At 42.4% G+C, this 22,331-nt stretch overlaps 1 protein-coding gene across 3 annotated transcripts in view; it reads right to left on the bottom strand.

Annotated features, from left to right (window-relative positions):
• Positions 1 to 14,255, bottom strand: part of LOC147888193 (embryonic stem cell-specific 5-hydroxymethylcytosine-binding protein) — a 109,173-nt gene extending 94,918 nt beyond the window's left edge. For 2 of the 3 annotated variants that reach the window (XM_087393514.1, XM_087393515.1), the window contains exons 1-3: positions 14,102 to 14,255; positions 12,208 to 12,364; positions 2,388 to 2,473 (exon numbers count right to left, since the gene is read on the bottom strand). In XM_087393514.1, the coding sequence (XP_087249640.1) occupies positions 2,388 to 2,473; positions 12,208 to 12,364; positions 14,102 to 14,193 (335 nt within the window). In that variant the 5' untranslated portion in view covers positions 14,194 to 14,255. Of the gene's footprint in view, positions 1 to 2,387; positions 2,474 to 11,318; positions 11,553 to 12,207; positions 12,365 to 14,101 lie in introns of those variants that run through there. The other variant, XM_087393516.1, reaches the window with a different exon arrangement.
• Positions 14,256 to 22,331: the final 8,076 nt, after the last annotated feature.

Here is a 22,331-nt window from a genome sequence, read left to right as displayed (position 1 = left end):
GTCTCTGACCTATCGATATCAGTGACCTGTGGCATCAGTCTTTGCTGCTCTTTGATCTGCCCCATCAATGTGTCTCTCCATCAATGCATCTCAATCAGGTAGAGCCCATCACAGACCTGATCGTGAAAATGGATCAGCCATGTAAGAGGACCAAAGCCATGCCCCTCCTAAAGAGACAGTGGTATCATCCTCATATCTCATAATAGACTGGGCAGACACATAGAAAATGCTCCTCCGTCTCGATCTCCTCCATCCGGTATAGTGTGCAAGTCCTCTGCTCTCTGGGTATGCCGGTAGCTCTCCCTACCTCAATCCACAACTGATGTGATAAGACTCGCAACTGACCGATGGCGACCCTCAGTACATGTGAGACTCTCCAGTCCTTGAGATATTGAGGTCTGATGACAAGACCGTGCTCTGAGACCCTCAGGAATTGGTCATGGTAGAACTGGATCTTGGTGGAGAACTCCTCTCCCCCCCAAGCCCTAGATGGATGGAGCTGGAGAAGGTCCAACCGTAAGATACGGTCGATCTCATCTCGTGGGATCATCTCGGGTGGTGCATCTAGACTATACTGAAAGGGCACCGCTCTCTGCTAGTCACCTGGAGGACTCTAATGTTAGCCTCGGTAATCTCCAGTGGGGTAAGGCCCAGACTCTGTGAAGGAACGTCACTGTCTAAAAGATGGCATCAACCTACAAAGGGGTGGTGGCAAACTCTTCCTGTATAATCTGGTGGGGAACTGAGGGTTTTACTCCGAATCATCTTGGATCCCAGAGTCACTTGTAGCCTCCCAAATCTCCTCCACTCTGTGGCTGAAATATCACTCCCCCAGAAGGGTACTGCATACATGGCAGTCGGTCTCACTAGCGTGTCAAAAAGCCAACCCTTTGTCGGAGGGTCCTGAAAGTGTGCTTGGAAGCATTGCCTCTCTAGTCAAGCCAGAGCGCCCCATCCTCGTGTGAGTCGTGCCGTACCTGAATGGATCATCGTGAAACATGTCCCGGTGAACACTACTCCCAAATATGTGTAAGATTGCACTATCTCCACAGGCTCGTCATGGTATGTGAAGCTATGTTGACGGGACACTGCTCACGAGGTGTTGAAGATCATAACCTTGGTTTTCCCAAGGTTAACAGTCAAATCTCTCTCTGCAGAACATCTCCAGAGCCTCTAGATGTTTCCGCAATCCCTCTGCTGAGGAAGATATGAGGACTATGTCATCCGTGTACAACAATATCTACACCATCAGATCAGCTAGAAGCAAGCACTCTCCATCCACGCAATTGACAAAAGAAGTGATCTCATCAATATAGAGCCCGTAAAGAGTAGGCGATAGGGAGCAGCCTTGTTTTACTCCGATAGTGCTCTCAACCCAGTCTAACAGGCCTCCTAGGGCACCTACCCTCCCTTTGACTGACTCATGACCCCCCAAATCATGATCTCTAGAGACTGCAACTCCTGTAACCTCCTGATCAAGCGAGAGCGTGGGATAGTATCAAATGCCTTACGAAAGTCTCCAAAACACGTGTAGACTTTCTGATGCCTCGACTTCTCAATAATGGCCCTCAGGGTGAAAATGTGGTCCAGGGTGGAGTGCTGTCTCCGAAAGCCCACTTGCCCAAGTGCACGCTGCCCGTGACCCTCTATGTGGCTGTTGATCTCCCTACCGACCCGTATATCTTAGCCAAAGTGTGGCCAATCATAAGAGTGCGGTAGTTCCCAGTGTCCATGGGATCCCCTGACTTGTGTAATGGTACTATGGTGGTGGTTTAGTTCATTTGCAGAGCTTGCCTCTGCTAAGCTCTCATGCATGGCACAACTCCCAAAATTGATACCATTGCCAGATTTTCAATCAGCTGATGAATAAGTTTCCGTAAATCCTCTTTGTGAATGAACTGAGATAGTGGCATGCACCTAAGGTTGTGTAACACATTACCCCTTTAAAATAATTGAATCAAAAATTTCAGTACCATAGCCACAATGCTCAAATCTGACCCTCCATTGTTGACAAGCTGGAATAACTGCATCCACTATAAAGAAGCATAATGCCCTAATGATAAATATGTCAAAAGTGTGGCCCAAAAAGCTCCACATCACACTGCATTCAGGACTGCAATCATAACAGCTGAATCTCGAAATTGTCTTGCTGGCTTGTGTCTGTAGCTTGCTAGACAAAGAGCTTTTTTACATATCTCTGAATTTCTAGCTCATAGGCTAGTAATATCTGCATGTTACTAGTAGTCAACCTTGATGAACTGCAGTCAAAAGTCTTGACATCAGAGCATTCAATCATTCCATGGAAGGCAGAGCATTCGATGTGAACCAACTTTCCAAATAGCATTCAATTGAATTTTTTTACATAGAGCGAAGAGGAAGCAACATACCCTTCAACAGTGACAAGGCAACGACATCTGGGAAGGAGGCGTCGGAAAGAAGCTTTCTCATGAACTGACTCTGATCGAGCATTAAACTGCATATAACATACAGCTTCAAACTTAGATTCAGCCAAAGTGAAGCCTACTCATAGACAAAACTAAGCCTTTGATATACTAATGATCACAAAACAGAGCAAATCATTATTTTGAAAGTTTCATTTTTCCTGTAAAGCATATATAACATAGCTGAAAAAAAAAAATGACATTTTGAAACATGTTCAGTAATATCAAAAACCTAACTTGTTATTGCCTTGACGATAAATCCATCTAAGCGGCATATTCATACTCCAACATTCACATAAGTAACAAGGACAGATAAATATACCTAGATGAATCCAGGAACATTCCCAAACTCATCCTCTAAAAACACAACATAGTGCAGTTTCAATCTCATGATAGTCACTCACAAGGACAGATAAATAGTTGGCTGATCACTACTTACCTTTGGTCAGCAAGCCAAGGCAGTGGCCACCTCCTCCTCAATGAGTCGTCAATCATACAGTGACAGACCAGACCAGCCAAACAAACAGGCTACTCAAAGGCCTATGTGGGTTTTCAACTACATAGTCAATCATTTAGGCAGCTCAAATGGGAATAAAACTAGGGGCGCTAAAGAAATTCCTATGCACATGCAATATAAGCAAGAGGCATTCCCACAAGCAAAGTCTAAGACAAGCCCTACAATGTTTACTAAAAATTCAGAAAAGTAGCAACACCTGCCTTCGGTCCAGTTAAACGATTGTGGGTTCCAATGATCAACTTTGGCTCAGGTGGCAAGTTTCTCAGTGTCATGATCATGCAAAAATGAACAACTGTCACTACACTGCAACCACCTCCCTTAGAGTGATTCAACACAGAATTTTATGGTTAGGTTAAAACATCAATATCATTCTTCATACTTCTCGTTGCTTGATACAAAAGCTCCATCTTTCCTCCCCACCTGTGAGTGCCCATATGAGGAGTGCATCGGGGGGGTGGACCATAGAATGGGGCTGCCACATGGGCTGCCATGTGGGCACCAGAGAGAGAGGACAAGTACCTAGCAGAGGAGATCCACCATGGAGGGCAGATCTGACAGAGAAGGGTCTAGATGTTGTCCAAACATGGAGAGGACAGAAATACACAGGAAAACCAGTTCAGCAAGGCTATTGGGACCCTAGGGGCTTGGAAATGAGGCTGGATTATGGGCCGGCCGGCCTGGGCCGATGACAGCCAGCCATGTGGCCAAGCAGGGCCAGCAAAAGGCCTGCAGGTGAGCCCCCAGAGGGGGATTTGTAGGCTGCAAGGCTGAGTCGGCTACAGGGCCTATTCTGGTCGATTTTTTTGGTAGGGGCAAACAGCCTAAAAGGGGCCATTTGGAGCCCCATTTATCATCACTTGGAGCAGCCCTCAGATAGCAGAGACAGGAGCAGCAAAGGGACCTACTTTGGGCTTACATTCAAGAGGAGAACGTGACGCCAAAGAAGCTGCAGACTGAGCTAGAGTGGCAGCCCACCTAGGCTCGCTTTCGAGACAGCAAGGTGGAAGGGATCCTTTGGACAGAGAGTCTACATAAGCTCAGTGGAGCACGCGGGCTCAGGAGTCAGAGATCTAGAGGTGCTAGGCCTTTAGTAGGAGAACATTTTGGTATTGTCTTGGTGCGCAGTCTATTTGCTGGCCTGCACACACATGAATGGTTGTGAAGTACACACATGTTGATGAAGCTTAATTCCATAGTGAAACACTTCCACGTGTAATCCCTGGGCCCATCTATCAGTCTTGGGCTGCAGGATACCCTCTGGTGGGATTTTATTTTCTAGCATGTGTTAGATACATGCATTGCATGCCAGGGAAGCTAAGTTATTCACGGAAGTTATTTGCCAACAACCCTAAGATTGGTGTGTTAGATACATCCAATGCATGTCAGGGAATGTCAGAATTACAGGATCTATGGAAGCTCAAGTTGATGAAACCATAATCACAAATGAAGAAGAAGAGCAAAACTGAAGAAAGATGGCTCAAGACATCAAGGAGACGACAACAAGAGAAACTGTTTTTTCCCCCATGGAAACCATCTTATATAGGCTGAAGATACAAAGTATTTTCATCATTGCTTAGATAATCCTTAATGCCTCATCAGCTACATTACTTGACCCTATCCACTCTCAAAAGGTCAATTGACCCTTCACACACTCCAAACACACTATCTCTCACACCATTCTCAACAGCCACAAATTGCACACATAAACACATGAAAAAGAGCAAGACTTTCATCCCAACAAACCCTCCTCACGGGATTGCCTCATAATGTGGTTTCTCATGCCGATTTTTCTGGTGAAGATGAATCCAAGCCTCTAGTGTCACATGCTTGTCATGCCGATTTTTCTGGTGAAGATGAATCGAAGCCTCTAGTGTCACATGCTTGTTACAGGTTCCCAAGGGTAGAGACAAACATGGGATTAGGTCATACACACAAAACAAGACAACAAACATTTGCATGCTCATAAAGGCTGCACAAGGTTGAAACCCATTTCAGAAACACACTCCGGGCAGGGTACACAGCGAAACACACACAATATGTGGGACATATGGCCACTTAATGCCTTTCCTCAGATCATCTCAATGCCTTTTCATGACCACAGCAGCTTCATGGACAAATACATTCATTCTAAGAAAACGCCAAGGCAGAGTATATATCACGCTGACACTCAAAATACATTGGGTGTGACCGCCCACAAAGAAAGAAAGAAATAAAGTCAATTAACATCCACGGGAGACCAAGAGGTCTATGGAACATGAAAACCATCTAGCTTAGGGAGGGCACAGGGCAGCTCCCACAGAGTGCAGAGGCAACTCCATTTTATTTAAAGTACATACTTGATAACCTAAATAAAACATACACATATATAGCTGGCCCATACATCAGTTTAAGACTGAGTCTTTTGGTTTTGATTTGAACTCTTTAATAAGTGCTACTCCTTCACGAATACTGCCCATTTCCCATCTTTCTTGGCAGCCTTGACCTTTGCTAATTCCATTGCCTTGTTCTTGAGTTGAGCTTGTGTAAGCTCCTCAGCTATCCTACTTTGGTACCCTTCAGCTTATAAAATTGTCGGAGGAGCTTGATCCGCAAATCTTTTGACTTCAAAGTAAGGATGGCATGACCTTTAGATTGTCCAATAGAAGCTGGTCTGGAGTCGTCATCTTCCTCCTCATCACCATCCGTCCATTCAAGGATGCTTTGACCTTTGTCAATGTTTCACTAAATGTGTCCTCTTTGTACCAGTCTTTTGGGAGTCCCCCTATTTTGACCTTCAGCGCGTTATCCCGTCTAGCTTCATAGTTCTTTCTCAGTGAGTTAGCAGGCCTGGTGGAGGCTATTTATGGCCTGGTATAAGCCACTGTATGGACCAGAGACCAGGCTAGACAATGGCCACATTTAAGCCAATCAAGGACCCAGACTAGGGTTGGGTCAACCAACCTGACCAGAATGGGTCAACCCAACTAGATCTAGTCGTCGGCCAGCTCATAGACTGGCCAGTGGATTTGCTGGTTGGGTTTCCCCTTATGAAGGATGGAAGAGTGGTTGCATATCAGAGCAGGGTGCTCAATGATGCTGAAATGTATTTGCAGATTTATGAGAAAGGTGTTGGCTGTCATACATGCACTTTCTACCTGGAAACAGCACCTTTTAGGTGCTGATTTTTATGTCCAAACAGATCACCCATCCTTGAGGTACTTTCTCACTCAAAGAAAGCTGTCAAAAAAGCACATGCGATGGGCAAACTTCCTTTCAATGCTTCATTTTCAGATTGTGCATGTGCCTGGCAAGAAAAATGTTGGTGCCAATTCACTTTCAAGGAAGCCAATGCCTGATGCAGTATAAATAAAACCGCACGTTTCAGATGTCACGATTGCATACCACAGTGAGCTTGATGCCATGAAGGATCAGTATGCAAATGATGATGACTTTGCAAGGATTTTTTATCAGCTGGCTAAAGGCCAAAGACACTAGCACTATCTTCTTAAGGATGGTTTTTGGATGATGCATGGCACACTTTGTGTCACAAAGCACCTCACGCCAAAATTGTTAACGGAGAGTCATGCCCCACCGTATGCAGGACATAGAGGCATTGATGCCACAGTAAAATCAGTGGCGCGTTTCTTTTATTGGCCAGCTTTGAGGAAAGATGTTGAGGCATATGTGAAAGCATGCATCACTTGTCAGAAAGGGAAATATGACAGGCAAAAGGTACCTAGATTGCTACATCCATGGAATGCCTCAATCCATTGTCAAGGATAGGGATCCGCGTATGACCAGCCTTTTCTGGAGAGGTCTCTTTGAAAACATGGGACTACGCTGAATTTTTCATCTTCTTTCCACCCACAGTCAGATGGACAATCAAAGAGGCGAATTCTACTGTCTTGGATCTTCTAAAATGCTATGTCTCAGAGCATAAGACAAAGTGAAAACAGTCTCTGCCACTGGTTGAATTTGCATATAACAAGATAGTGCATTCTTCCACAGGGAAAGCACCCTTTGAAATCGTGAAAGGTGGAAGAAAGGTACCTCCCATTCTGCACACGAAGGAAAAGATCTTTGAAGCAAATTAATATGGAAAGTTTGGATGCAGCTTATAAGAAGGTTAAAGAAGCCCTCCATAAAAGCCAAGAAAAGCATAAGCGAGCAGCCGATTGTCACCCCCGGGAGCTCCTTTTCAAAGAAGGCGATTGGGTACTGCTGCATTTTCAGAAAGTAAGACTTTGGAATAAGAAAGGTTGTACAACAAGCTGAATATGAGGTACTATGGGCCATTTCAAGTCTTGCAGAAGATTAATGATGTAGCTTACAGAATGAAGCTACCTCAGCACTCGACAATTCACAATGCCTTTCATGTGAGTTTGCTGAAACTTTTCCATGGGATGTGCCTGAAGAGATGCCTAATGAGGAACAGCCTGAAGTGGAAGAGCAGGATGAGCTCTTGATTCCAGAGCAGATTTTGGCACATAAGGGAAGAAAGATCAGAGGTAGAGATTCATGTCGTTATCTGGCAAAATTGAAGAATTATTCAGCACTGGTGGAATTAATCAGCACTGGATGCGAAGTGGATGGAGGAAGATGAATTGCCACATTCACCTAGGGTATTGCAGCTCTACCTAGAAGCATTTCAGCTCGAGCCGACTGCGGTTAAGGCTCACTCAGGCTCAGCAAAGCAAAGGTCTAGAGCATTGCCTGATGCTCAAGAGGGGGGTAGCACCTCCACTCCCTCAGGACACATTGGCTCACGTATCTAGAGGTTGCTTGGTGACACTATATGTCTCACCCGAGGTACTGATTGCTAACAGTATCTCTGCCACAAGACCTCTATGATGTGTGTACTAGTCACTCCACACAGATGATGCATTGATAAATGGATGGACTCGCGCGCTCTCCTAGACCATATGATCATTGCCAGTTGTATATTACAGATGATGCACATTCTGGTATGGACTATTCATGCCTATTTCAGTGTTATTTATTTGCTGTAATTTTCAGCAGCAAACTTTGATAGTTTGCTGTCTCAAGAGGGGGGTAAATCACGGGGACGTGAGTTTTGTTGGCAAATTAACCATGACCATCTAGGCTTTGGGGGACTGGCCAAGAGGAAGCGCAAGCTTCCTGAAAGTCCCTAGGAATTAATGTTGAAGTAGGGTCTAATTCCAAGTGCACCCACTAGGCCCAAGTGCTAGGCCAAGGCAAGGAAAAGAGGGGTCAAAAGGTTGGGGCATAAGTGTGTCATTGGTAAGTGGGTTAAGGGCTTTAATGAGCCACGTGGCAGTCTCTTGTGTGCATGTGATTGCAATTGTAACTTCTCTCTCTACCTTGGATTTCTCTCTCTAGCTTTGGACTTTGGAGGCTGCTCATGCGACGTATGGAATAATTCCGTCACGCATTCCGAGGCGCTCTGCTGGTCTGCGATCGTTTGCACACATCCGATGTGCATTTATTGCTGTATGGACCTGTGTGCACGGATTTTGAGGTCACTTGATGCTATACGGCTGTTCACGTATCCCGAGGCTGTTTGGCTGATCGTAAAGACTGCTTGCACGTTTCCCAAGGTCCCTTGACTGATTGTACGGCACATTTGGTACGCAATTCAAGGCACTACAAACTGTACGGATCGAATTGGCACGCATTTCTAGGCTAATTGCTTGCTGTACTGCCTAATTGTACGCAACCCGAGGCATTTGGCTAATTGTACGGTTCATTTGCACACACTTCAGCGCTCATTGCTGGCTGTACAGATCTCCCTCTCCTGCCCGTGATCATATTTCACTCTCTCTCTCCTGCAGGTGATCATCTCCATACTGAATTCTATCTCTCTATCCCTCCAAGCTACCAATTTCTCCTACTAGCTCTTGCTTTGTGGATCTGCTGCCCTCTGGAGGCATTCCAGCCTAGAACAGGACACCTAGGAGATGTTTTGATGCCAATTGGAGCGGGTTCAAGCTCCTTTAATGCTGTTCATTCAGTTGTTCATGATTGAAGGTCTTCTGTGCGCAGTTGGGGGCCTAGAAAGAGGATAGGTGCGAGGCCAAAGCTCGTCCCTCTTCCGTGGACAGTGGGTATGGTTGTTCTGAACTTCATTTGCCATTTTTGAAGCTTGTTGTTGTTCTTTTGTTGTTCAAAGTTCTCTCTTAGCCATTCAGGCTGTGGACAGACACCCAGATACAGAGGGTGTCCCTAGATTGGTGCCAGAGAGACCATGTTGTGGATTTCTTCCTGCATTGAGGTCACTTGTGCAGTTTGGGATCTGTGTTGTTGCATTGTCGCCCTGAGATGCTGGACAGTGGTTTGTGGGACTGTCAAACACCCTTTAGCTGGCTGGATGCCTTGTGGAATGCATAGTCATCTTTCAGTTGGACATGGACAGTGGGAAATGCTTTAGCCTTGCCTTGGCAGTTGCGTGCTAGTGTGTGCTTGGGATTAAATGCCTATTTAAGCCAAGAATTGGCTTGGACAGTTTAACTGCCAGTAAAGCAGAGTGCAAGGGGTAAGCCCTTGTTGTAAAAGCATATTCCACTGCCATAAGAATTAAATAAATACCGAAAGGGGTGCCAAAGCATTTGGGGCCAATCTGCATCTCGTGTGTATGGTTCATGAGCAAGGGCACTCTATCAATGGATCCTCATAATAATCCAATGTGTCATGCAATCATATTTCTTCTCAACAAGTTCTACTTGTTTACAAGTGAAAGCTATAACCTCTTCTAAAATAGGGATACAACAATAGATTAACAAAACATATCAATCAAAAGTTGTTCATATTTCATTTTGCCTCAAACTTTTATGTCATATATGATTCTTTGTCATTTGAAAATAGGAAGACAATCCTTCATTCACATGGGGCTTGGGGTACTATTGACTATGATCCTTGCATAAATTTGACTCTGATTCTTGCATGAAATGACCAATTGTCTCATCTAATAGATTGCTAGGGAGCTCAATCCTCTAATAATTCAACTTCTCAAACAAGTCAACTTGCACATGGATCTAGGCACTAAGGAGAAGATCCAGCTAAGAGGAGAACCCATCACACATATAAGAATTTGTTTCCTTCATGAAATGCTAGGATTTTATGAGTTTTTCTATATCCTCCCTTTCAGTGTGTTTAAAGTTGGTCTCTCGGAGATATTTAACTAATGGAAGTGGCTGAAAATGATGCATTGTGGCTGTGATTAATGTGGATGACCATTAGTTATAGTTTACTGCCCTTTAGCTTACTAGAGGCTGCTCTCTCTCTCTCTCTCTCTCTCTCTCTCTCTCTCTCTCTCTCCATATATATATATATATATATATGAGAGAGAGAGAGAGAGAGAGAAAAGCTTGGACTTGGACCTAGAGAATGTTTGGGGCTGACACAGTTTACTGTCTAGGCGCCTACCTACAACAATTTCAGGCAACTTATTCTCCCCTCTTAACCAGTGTGTAGCACATCAATCTTTGACGTTCTAAATAAGAGGAAGCAGCCTATGGGTGATGAAGTGTAGAGGTCAAACTGTTTGATGAATAACTGGTTTCTGTTAAGGCCTAAATCATCACTCTTCACATAGATGAGACAGAGCCAAAAGAAGAAAGTTTTGTAGCAATAGATTGTATTAAACGGCAGGTCGCACCGTGAAGAGATTGAGGAACCCTGAACCGTAAACCCCCAACACCCCCTTAAACCCCCCCTAATCCCCTTAACCCCCCCAAACTCCCTAAACCCCCCCAAAATCCCCTAAAAACCCCTAATCGGAGCTGAATTCCCTGCAATCTACTCTAGCTTCTTCCTAAGGTGCAATCTTAACCCAAGCTGCTGCGATTTGATTGGAGAGCTACAAATTTATGAGTCCTTGGGGTTTCACGTGGACCACTCAACAAGAAGGTGAACCACACTCGAAGTCAATCTGAGGGTGTGGCTAGTCTGGGACACAGGCTACTATTTGGAGAAGGCTATTGCAAGCATGGACAGCACCCCTTTCCCTTCAGGCTATTGCAAGCTGGACAGCACCCCTTTCCCTTGCTACATCCCCATCCAGCCTCTTTCCCCAGACTTCTTTATCTCTTCCTATATCTTCTTTCCCACCCACCCTCCCTTTCATAAGGACTGTTCATCACCCGAGATTCAGCACAAGTGTGTGAACGCTTGGAGTGGATCCATGGCAACCCCGTGTATGAGCACGGAGGACAAACTCAACGGATCCAACTATGCTCATTTGAAAGCTGAACAGCGGGTCTGGATCATCCACAAGGGGCTTTGCAAAATCCTTCAAGGGCCTTCGTTTTCAAGCTCATACAAAGCATTTTCATCATTGCTTAAGTAGTTTAATAATAGAAAGCTCCAAGTTAAAACTCCTCAAGCATCGTGTAGCTTCCTACCAAGCTCTTCCCGCTCTGCATCCCATCAACTCCATTGATCATCTAGGAGTCATTGTCACTTTCTTCAACAACAAAATTATGGTGGTTACACGCTGAAGGTGTCTGCCCAAGTTGAGCGTTATGTAGCAAACATGTCCACTAGTATCATCCTTAATGCCTCATCACCTACATCACTCGCCAAGTCCACTCTCAAAAGGTCACTTTTCTTCACACTCCAAAACACTATCTCTCATACCACTCTCAAATATACACAAATTACACATATAAGCACATGAACAAGAACAAGACCTTGATTCCAGAAGGGAAGGCACATGCCATCACCACCCTTTATACTAACAACCGTAATTCATGGCAAGCATGTGATAGTGTCAAGGATACTTATAGTTTAAAGCAATATTTCTTATTCAACTCTTCCCTTGAGCAGTGCACCTTGTGGATTACCATGGGCTCACCAAATCACATCTTGCTTAATCGTGTTTGTAATCTATATACAAATGCTGAAATGTGCTCATTGCAATGACAGATGTAACCAGAAGGTTCAGGCAAGGGCTCCAAGATTTTCCTTTTATAGTTCTAAATTGTTTATCCTTCATTAACATTTGCTCAGTTCACTAACATGATCTTAGACGTAAGCCATTGTAGTTTTTAACATGGTGAACTACAGGAAACGAATAATCCGTGCTTTGAAAACAGTTCACTAACATGATCTTAGACGTAAGCCATTGTAGTTTTTAACATGGTGAACTACAGGAAACAAATAATCCTTGCTTTAAAAAGTAACAATCTTTTCCTTCTAAAAATACTTTAAACTGACAAAAACGGAGAAGACTAATGCAATGGGGTTAAATAACAATCAAAACATAGGATGATAATGAAAACAAACTCTCACCATGCGAAAATGATCCAGTTGTTCACTTTTCTTTGTAAAACTTGGAATAAGTCCCCATTTCATATAGTGCACAATAGGATCCTTTGTCTTCTCTTCATGATTGTATCGCACGACAGGCATATAGGACCCAGGAGATACATTGTATGATGGATGACATCTGTTTAGCCAAATCAATCTGTTGCTTAGCAAAGGGCACAACAACAACATATAGGCAAGGCATGTAATTCTTCAACTCTATTAATCTAGCTTGTACAGCCTTAGAAAGTTATAACTTTACATACTGCAAAGCCTAGAATATAAGAATGATCCATGTTGTTGAGCATGTACAACCACAAGAAAACAAGTATTAAGCATATTTCCACAAAAATAAAAGTGAAAGCAATAGTGGATTTGAGGAAACAAGTTGTCATTCCCCTATCCATGGTGAGAAGTAGATACTGCAATCAACGGGATAGAGTTAACATGCATATCAAAGAAAGCAATTTTGTGCTATGGTGTCAAGGTAAGTAGTGAAATGCTTAGGTCTCATAAAATCACATCAATTAACATCAATTGTAACAAGAAAAATTTACAATCCACATAGTATCCACAAGGTATAGGGTTCAAAGAAAGGGTAGCACACCAGAAGGGGTGTGAGTCAAGCCTACATACCCACTAAGGTTAGTCTTTGATGTATTGATTCAAAATAGGAAAAGCAACATTGTAGTACAAACTTCTTGAACAAAACTACTCCTAGAAGGGCCTAGTACACATGGCACAACACAGAAATAGATACAATTTAAGTTGCAAAGGTGAATCATACACAATAATAATACAACATAGGTTTCTCTCAAAATTGAAGTGTACAGATCCAAATTTGAAGCCTGATGGGGGTTTGGGGGGGTTTCGGGGGTTCAAGGGGGTTTTGGGGGTTTTGGGGAGGTTTAGGGGGCTAGGAGGGGTTTAGGAGGTTTGCAGGGGGCGGAGAAGTTGAACCTTTCTTCCCCACACACTCTTTTCTCAAGAAATGACTTAAATATTTAAATCATCATATTCGTTCGGAAGGTTTGTTACTTTGAAACAAGTCAGATTCTTGCTCCCTTAAAAATTGACTCCATGTCTTGCATGAACTTGGCAAAATTCGTGCTGATTTGTAAAGCATAATTTGTTATAAGCTGACTATAGTTGTAAATATCTGCTTCCTAAAGCAAATGTTGCTCCAGCACGATTAGAATCTTAGCTGTCGCTGAACTTTTCTCGTCTGATTAGTGCATTTCCAAAAGCCAGAAAATACTGATAGAACTACGCAGGATAGCATCCTGCAATAGAATTTGCATTTCAAAGTTCGCTCGTAAATCTGGGCGTTCACGTGCTATCGGACTTTAGAAAACTGGGATACGAAACAATGCACGCAGTTTTTTTGGCTTTCTGATGTGCAAGGTTGACATAGTTTTAACATAATTTTCCCGTAGGCGGTCTTCTCTCACCTACACTATCAATCCGAATCCCCTAAAAGATTTAATTCTTGTAGCAATTTCGAGTTGGGGAAATATACAGAACGCGCGTTACAATCTCTCCACAGCTTTACCGACGCAAGTGCAATACCAATAACAATAATAAAGTTAGAAGAAGGAAGACGATTAAAAGAAGTCGATATCACCAGAGAAAACGATCAACATCTCCATTTTTTCCAAATATATTAGAATGTGAGCGTTCTGGCATATTCGCGAGCATGAACGTTTCTTTTCTTATAGGGAAGCCGAAATGATTCAACTTTTTTTATAAGAATTACGGAATCCAAGGATGCGAATTCGATTTTATCATTGACAAGAACGAAGAAGATAAAAACAAGAAAACAACCGCAAGATGAAGGCAGAATCAGGAAACGATCATATGCGAGAGCTACGACAGATACCGTTCAGAGTCGACAGTTTTAAGAGGACCCTGGAAACCACAACAAGCAGGGACAGCTTCGGGCTTGAGAGTGCAACGAGCTCTCCCGCACATTTTCTTCAAATCGATCCTATCATGACCTTAAAACAGCAATTTCTTCACTTGTTCCTATCACCATCTCCCCCCTCCTCCTATCCCCCCGCCTGTGGCTTAAAACATGACCTTAAAACAGAGAATGCAGAACGTTGAAGGAGTTGGGTATGGTCGGTGGCTTTTGTGTTTTGCTGTTTTTTTTATGGGAATTGAAAAATTGGGCATCCTAATGGATGCATGGTGGAAATTCTTTGAAAATTGAAGACAAACTTTTGGGTAGTTTGTGCTGTGAAAACTAACTTCGAGTGATTTTATTTGAATGCCCACATAGTTGTACCGTGCGAGAGAATTTATTTGGTAAATTTGTTATTGTGGTTTTGTGGTGAGAAAACTAAATTCGAGTGATTTATTTGAATGCCCACTTGGTTTTACTGCGGAGTTCATTAGCTTGATGCAATGCGTGTTCGGGTTTGACTCGTAGATCAATGAATAAGTGGAATGGGCCTCAATTAACGTGGTAGCAAGTGTGTGCTCTGTTTGATATTTGATTGATGTCTTTATTGATCGCCATATGGGTTGCCAGAGATGTGATTAAAATAATAATTTCTTGCTTGAGATGCATTAATTATTTTGTGACATTTCAAGGGAAGAACAAGATTATATTTTATTTTGTAGTATGCGAGGCACGGCATATTTTTTAGAAGGCAAATCGAATCTGTTTTGCGCACTCTAACACATGCCCATGATCATATTTTGAAGCCACAAGCATGAATGTGAGAACAAAGTTCTAAGGATATTTGAAGACTACCATTACCCAATATATTAACTTCAAGGGCTCAAAAATTAATACGTGAGCCGTAGCTTTTCTTTTGCTTTTGTACACCATCATTGGGGCCCAATCCCACATGGGACCCCCTTACGGTATTTACTTAGGTGGAGAGCCGAATACAAAAGCTTTGGAGTCAGTTGGGGCACACAGTGGAGTGAGTCGAGGGACAGTCAGTGGATGCCCCTACGGTTCATAGAGATGTATGCAGACACGAAGTCTGGGCACATGTACAGAGGACTGCCAGCTGCGTTCAATGGATCATCTATTCTGAGTGTCTTCGGGACCCAAAGACATTTTTCTGGTTGTGAGCGTTCTGGAAGCTGATGCTTCTGCGCTGCGATTCCCCCACTTGAATAAAGTAGCAAACCTGCTGCTGCTGCCACAGATGCTGCTACTCCAGGTGGGTATACTGGCATACTCCAAGTTCCACCGGCCATTCCAAGGGAGGAGCTCCCCACAATGAAAGGTTCATATATGGCCATGTGAAACTCGGCCAAAAGCCCCCCTGAGATCCATTGCCTGCCAATACATCTGATGCAGGCAGGAGCCCAGTAGTCGAACTAAGAGCAATGGTTGAATTATTTTCACTGTCCAGTGAAGTAGCTGTTGTGGGGTTGAAGACCTTTGGCAGTATGTTATTGCCTGCCTGCCAAGTTGCCCCATGGATGTGGGGCAACTTCCCTTGCCTGCATTTCATGACTCCCACTACCTCCATTTGCCATGAGCTCACTTATATATATATATATATATATACATTCATCTATATATATACATACATCTCTATACATACATACATACATACATACATACATACATATATATATATAGAGAGAGAGAGAGAGAGAGAGGTATGAGTAGCTATTGATACTACATTAACTTGGGGTCTCCTAGAGAGGGCATCAGCCACTAGATTGTGTTTCCTAGGGATATGAGCAATATGAAAGTTGAATTGTGATAGAAAATTTGCCCACCTCATGTGTTTATCTGAAAGTTTTGTTTGGGTCATAAAATACTTAAGACTTTGATGGTCAGTCCTAAGAATAAAGGGTGTACCCATAAGATAATGTTTCCAGGTTGTCTAAAACATGTAAAATAGCTAAGAGTTCTTTTTCATAAAGGCCTAGGGTCTTTTCCTCATTGTGCAACCTTCTACTTTCATATGCTATGGCATGCCCTTCTTGGAGCAAAACAGCCCCAAGGCAATCACCACAAGCATCACATTGGACTTCAAATGGTTTTGAGAGATCCGGCAAAATCAAAACAGGTTGTGTAGTGAGCTTTTGTTTCAAAGTTTCAAAGGCTTCCTTTTCTTTTGGGGTCCACATATACTTAATATGTTTCTTTGTGGAGTCATGCAATGGACCAGCTATGAAGGAAAATTTCTTTATAAAACGTCTATAATATGCACACATTCCAATGAAGCTTCTTAATTCATGGAGATTCTTTCATTTTGTTGCACATTCTCTTGCCTCACTTGGGAGTCTTCATTGCCTCTTTGCTCATGAGGTAGAGAATGGCCTAATTCTCTCTCCACCATAGGGATTTCTATTTTGGAGGTCTCACCAAGAGCCCTCTCAGAAATTCCCTCTTTTTGGAAAAGAGAACTCATGTTGTTGGTTGCAATTTGAGCTTGCAACTCAGCATGAAGAGTGGGATTGCTCATCACCTCTTTAAACCTGCTCAAAAGATAGCCAACAAATTGTTTACCATCATCCATGGCACTATCTTGTGCCATATCAAAACCACTATCAACAATTTGCTTTCCTTGATTACTATGAGACATTGTGTACACAATTTTCTAGTGTGTGTGTAGATTCTCAAATCACTTCTTTCTCTAAAGCTCTTGTAGGACTTCTCTTCTTAAACAAGGAGAGAATTGCCTCAAGCTCTGATACCAATGTCAGAGTATAGCATTTATTCCTTTTATTTACAGCGAATTTAATGTGAAAGAAGAGAGAAGAGAACTCTCTAATCACACTACTAGAGAAGGAGAGAATAGCATTGAAAAGAAAGAGAACATAGTTGCAAATTATCATTGTGTAGATAGCAAATAACATTTATAATCACACACTGCAACACCATAATCATATGCATGCACAATTCATAATTCAAGCACACAATCCATGAATCAAACACTCAAAAGAACACCATTGAGGACTGGATTCACTTGGAGCCGGTCCCCCCTCCAAAGAAGCTTTGCATTATCTCTTCTTCCAAAAGGAAGAGATCATTACAATGCACTTTTGTACCTTCACCAAAACATTAGCAACATGGATATGGAAAATCACATGTGCTAGCTTGGGACCTTGCGCTACGTTTTCCTCTTCTCAAAGTTTCAATGGCTACTGGAGCCACGAATCCTTATGGAGAAAAGGAGAGGATTGATGAGGCTTGGGCTTGGAACATGAGCTGAAAGTGTTCCCATATACTAGTACTTAGCTATGCTTGGTTGCACATTAACATAAGCTTATAGTTTGCATCAGAGTACTTAAGCTTGAGAGCTTGTTGAGAGCTTTCACTTGTACTTTTCCACACTCAATTAGCCTGAAAAATGAGCAAGATATCCTCCCTCTTTAAAGATTTCGATTTGAGGAGGTTAAGCTGGAAAGCCATTTTTAGCATCCACATGCCCTAGAGAGAGGTAGAGGCTAGGTGTGAGGTGGGGGAAGTTGGGTGCCAATTTCTTGGACTCCCATTGGTGGAATTGAATCCAACTTGGACCATGAGGTGCCCCCTTTCCACTTTTGCTAATTCTTATCCATGAGCCCCTTTTGGACGCCGCCCGTAAGCTGTAATTTAGCCTTTTAGGTCCCTTCAAAACCCCGTTTTTGCTTCGTAAAATCCTGGCAGGATCTTAGGAAAATCTTTCATGCACTTTTGAAGTGGAATTCACTTTTTGGCACTTCTCTTGCCTTGAATCCACTTTCATAAATGTCATTTCTCCATCTAAGGGTGCTTTCATATGCTTTTTCCCATCTCAAATAGTCCTTTCTAGAGAGAGAAAAACTTGATAAACCTTTTTTGGTGTAACCTTTGTACAATTCTTTGGAGGCATAATGAAGCATGCTAATAAGCCATTGTGCTTCATTGGAATCACTTACAGAGATTCCCCTTTTCATAGATTATACCTTCATTGTGTCCTTTTCATTTTGACTAAGGCATAATCATTAACATATAATTCCCAACTCTTTTTCCTGGCATCTTCCCCTCTTAAATGGCCAGTTTAAGATGAGGAAAATCATTCAAGAAAGTCAAAAAATTATGACACTATTGGTTGAGATTTTATACTGTCCAATGAGAACCCTTTATACATAAAGCAAGTGTGTGAGCATTATGACATGTGTAAACTTACTATATTGGTAAACTTCCCATGCCTAGAGAGAGAATAAAGTATTTTTTTGTTCATTGGTTCAAGTGGCCAATGAAAGCTCTTGGCACAATTAAGGCTAGAGTGTGAGCATTGTGACATGTGTCCACTTTCTTTATTTGGACAATGTGATCTTTTTTCCCAAAGCTAATCCTTCAAATCCTCTTGGTTGGAGAGAAGAAAATAGAATGGTTGATTGTTATTGGCTAGAAAAGGGTCTAGCCAATGAGAGCGATTCTCTTTATGAGGCAAGGCAGTGAGGATCATGACACGTGTCCTGGAGTTTTCATGGAGCCTTAGAGGTTTCATCAACTCAAATGTCTTTTTAGTGGTGACACTAATTTTTATTACCTTGATGAACCTTCTTTGGTGTAACGACGATAGAGAAGTTAGGGATGTTGCAAATGTTGTGGATCTTGTGGGGACTAGAGGCGATACTAGAGAAATTAGTCAAGATGTGGATGTTGAGGGAGGACAACACAAAATGGTGGAGCTACTGAGGATCATACTACAAATGATGAGGATGCAGAGGAGAATGATGGAGCTATTCAAAATGATGGGAATGGGGATGAGGATATAGAAGTTATGGAGCCTCCAAAAGCTGGAAATGTTGAGATTGCTAAGGTCATTAAGAATAATGAGGATACTGGGTTCAATGATGCATGCCATTCTTATGTACCATCAAATTCCCAAGCTGAAAAAGGTAGAAAAGCTTGTTGATGTGGTTAAATGTAAATTAAGGGTCTTTGAAACAATTTCTAAGTAACATTATCATGTGGCTTTTTTAGAGAGAAATTTGTGGATAGACTTAATTGTCTAATGATTAGTGGTTTTTTTGCATAACATTATTCAAAGAGTGATTTTTAAAAGAGTTATTTGTCAATTTATTTTACCATTATGTGGCATCTATGCAAATTACTATCATCAACTTATTAGAGGATCAAGGTTTGATTTGATCCTCATCACATAGCAAAGTGATCACAAAGCATAAGTTTTGGTAGAAATGTCAAAGTCTTCCATTAGATGTACAATGATAAATATAGATTTTTTGATTAATGCATCATCTAGCATTTTAGCTAGAGTAAGGACTTAGTGCTACATATGCTAATGTAGCACTACTAAGTGAGACTAGTAGCCTCATGAGGTCCTTGTAGAGCAAACAAGGGTTTGTGAGAGCTCTGCGGTGCATGGTGTGTGCGTGAAGAAGGAGATGAAGACACACAAGGTTTGTGGTGCCCTAGCTCACAATGTATGAGCCACACCTTATTGCTCTATTACTAAAAGAATGAGTACAGAGTGTACACATGTATTAGGGTTAAGTGAGTTAGATGGGCGACCGGCCACTTTGGCCTTTACCCCAACAACCTCCCACTTAAAGGCCAATGTGCCTTTACTGGAGACATGTTAGTGAAAAATATGTATGTACAGTGAGGTACCATATCCTCACCCCAATGCCCATCAACTCTCGACAATGTGGAAATTTGTCGGACGGTAGACTCTTTGTGAGAAAGTCTGCAAGGTTATGATCTGTATGTACTTTGACTAACTCAAGACACTTGTCCTCAAGCACTTGACGAAGAAAATGATACTTTACCTCAATGTGTGCATGAAACACAGGATTCTTTGCCAACATAATGGCACTCTGACTGTCACTGTGCAAAATTGGCATGTCATCTCCATGGCCCAAATCTCCCACTAGACGAATCAGCCATATAGCTTCTTTGCATGCTTCCGTAGCTGCGACATACTCTGCCTCTATGGTAGATAATGCCACAAATTTTTGTAAACGTGACATCCAAGATATTGCACCGCCATACAATGTGAAAATATATCCTGTCGTTGACCTTCTATTATTAGAATTCCTTGCATAATCCGAGTCTGTGTAACCAAGTACACCACTGTTGCTTTTACCAAAGCATATGCACATGTCCTTTGTACCACTCAAGTACCTCAATATGCCTTTCACTGCTTCCCAATGCTTCTTTCCAGGGTCTGACATGTATCTACTCACAACTCCCACTGCAAATGCAATGTATGGACGAGTAGCAATCATTGCATACATGAGACTGCCCACGCATGATGCATAAGGAACCTTGGCCATTTCAGCCTTTTCCACATAAAATTTGAGACTATCCTTTGCACTAATTTTCACATATGGAGGCAATGGAGTGCTAATTGCCTTCCCCCCTTCCATATTGAAACGTTGCAAGACTTTGCTGACATAATCTTTCTGAGATAGATAGAGTAATCTCTTTGTTCTATCTCTGATTATTCGCATACCAAGGATATGATTTGCATCTCCCAAATCTTTCATCTCAAATGCATCCATTAACCTCTTTTTAAGAGCATCAATCTCATAACCACTTCTCCCTCCGATTAGCATATCATCCACATAAAGGATTAACACAATAAGGCTGCCATTCTTGGCCCTTTTAGTGTACAAGCAGTGATCTGGTCTCACTTCGAGCATAACCTTGTGATTGAATAAAGGCATCAAACTTGTTATACCATTCACGTGGGGCCTGCTTTAAGCCATACAAGCTCTTCTTAAGCTTACAAACAAGCTTTTCTTTGCCCTTTTCTATGAAGCCCTCCGGCTGTTGCATGTAGATCTCATCATGTAGGTCACCATGCAAGAAAGCTATCTTGACATCCAATTGCACAAGATCCATGTCTTCTTTAGCTACCAAGGCAAGCACCATACGAAGAGTAGTCATCTTCACAACAGGTGAAAAGATTTCATCAAAATCAACACCTTTTTCTTGCTTAAAACCTTTAGCTACCAAACGAGCCTTGTACTTTGGTTTTGCATTGTCACTTGTGACCTTCAACTTGTAGACCCACTTACATGGCAAAGCATTTTTACCCTGTGGTAAAGGAACTAGCTCCCAAGTCTGATTCTTCTCAATAGAATCCATTTCTGACTCCATAGCTCACTCCCACTTAAGCTTGTCATCTCTGCTCATGGCATCTTTGTAACAAGATGGCTCCCCACAATCCGTTAGCATGACATAATCTAAGCCAGGTACAAATCTCTCAGGGGGATGAGAAATACAAGTAGACCTTCTCAGTACCACTGGCTCTTCTTGAGTTGGCATTTCAGCCTCAACTCTATCTCTTGGCACCATTTGGCTCTGCACTGGTGAACCAACAATCCTGTCCTCTTGTTGACTAGAATGGTCATTGCTAGAGCCTTCTCTTTGCACACTTTGTGATTCAACATTTGCCCTTCTTGGCAAGACAACTGGTGGCATGATATCCTGGAATGATACCTTCCGTGTTTCCACTTCTTTAAGCTGTTTATGCATCTTCTTTTCATTGAAAATAGCATCGCTACTGCAAACAATTTTCCTAGCTTCTGGATCCCATAGACGATATCCCATTTCGCCACTTTCTCCATAGCCCATGAAAATGCATTTTCTAGACTTTGGCTCTAGCTTGCTGCGTTTCTCTCTAGGAACATGCACATAAGCTTCACAGCCAAACACACATAAGTGATCATATTTCCTATCCAAGCCTCTTCAGGAATTCCACCATCCAACTTTGAATTCAGTGACCTATTAATCAAGTGTACAGCCGTCACCATAGCTTCAGCCCAAAACCCTTGAGTAAGACCTGCGTTAGAAAGCATACTTAGCACCCTTTCATTTATTGTCCTATTCATCCTCTCTGCTACATCGTTTTGTGCAGGATTAGCAGGTGTAGTGAGTTCTCTTTTGATGCCACACATTTCACAAAAATTCTTGAATTCATGAGAGACATACTCTCTACCATTGTCAGTTCTAAGGCATTTAAGCTTCTTTCCTGACATGTTTTCAGCAAATGCAAGAAATTTTTGAAAGCATTGAAAGGCATCATCTTTCCTAGCCATAGGATATGCCCACACCTTCCTAACCGGCATAGGTCCACAAACATCACTATGAACCAAATCTAAAGATTCACTTTTCTTCTTATTTGACAATC

Source organism: Dipteris shenzhenensis, chromosome 22, assembly GCF_047967505.1.
Source record: "Dipteris shenzhenensis isolate YYH24624 ecotype China chromosome 22, Dip_SZ_1.0, whole genome shotgun sequence".
Taxonomy (NCBI): domain Eukaryota; kingdom Viridiplantae; phylum Streptophyta; class Polypodiopsida; order Gleicheniales; family Dipteridaceae; genus Dipteris; species Dipteris shenzhenensis.
This window is presented reverse-complemented; position numbering and strand designations above follow the sequence as displayed.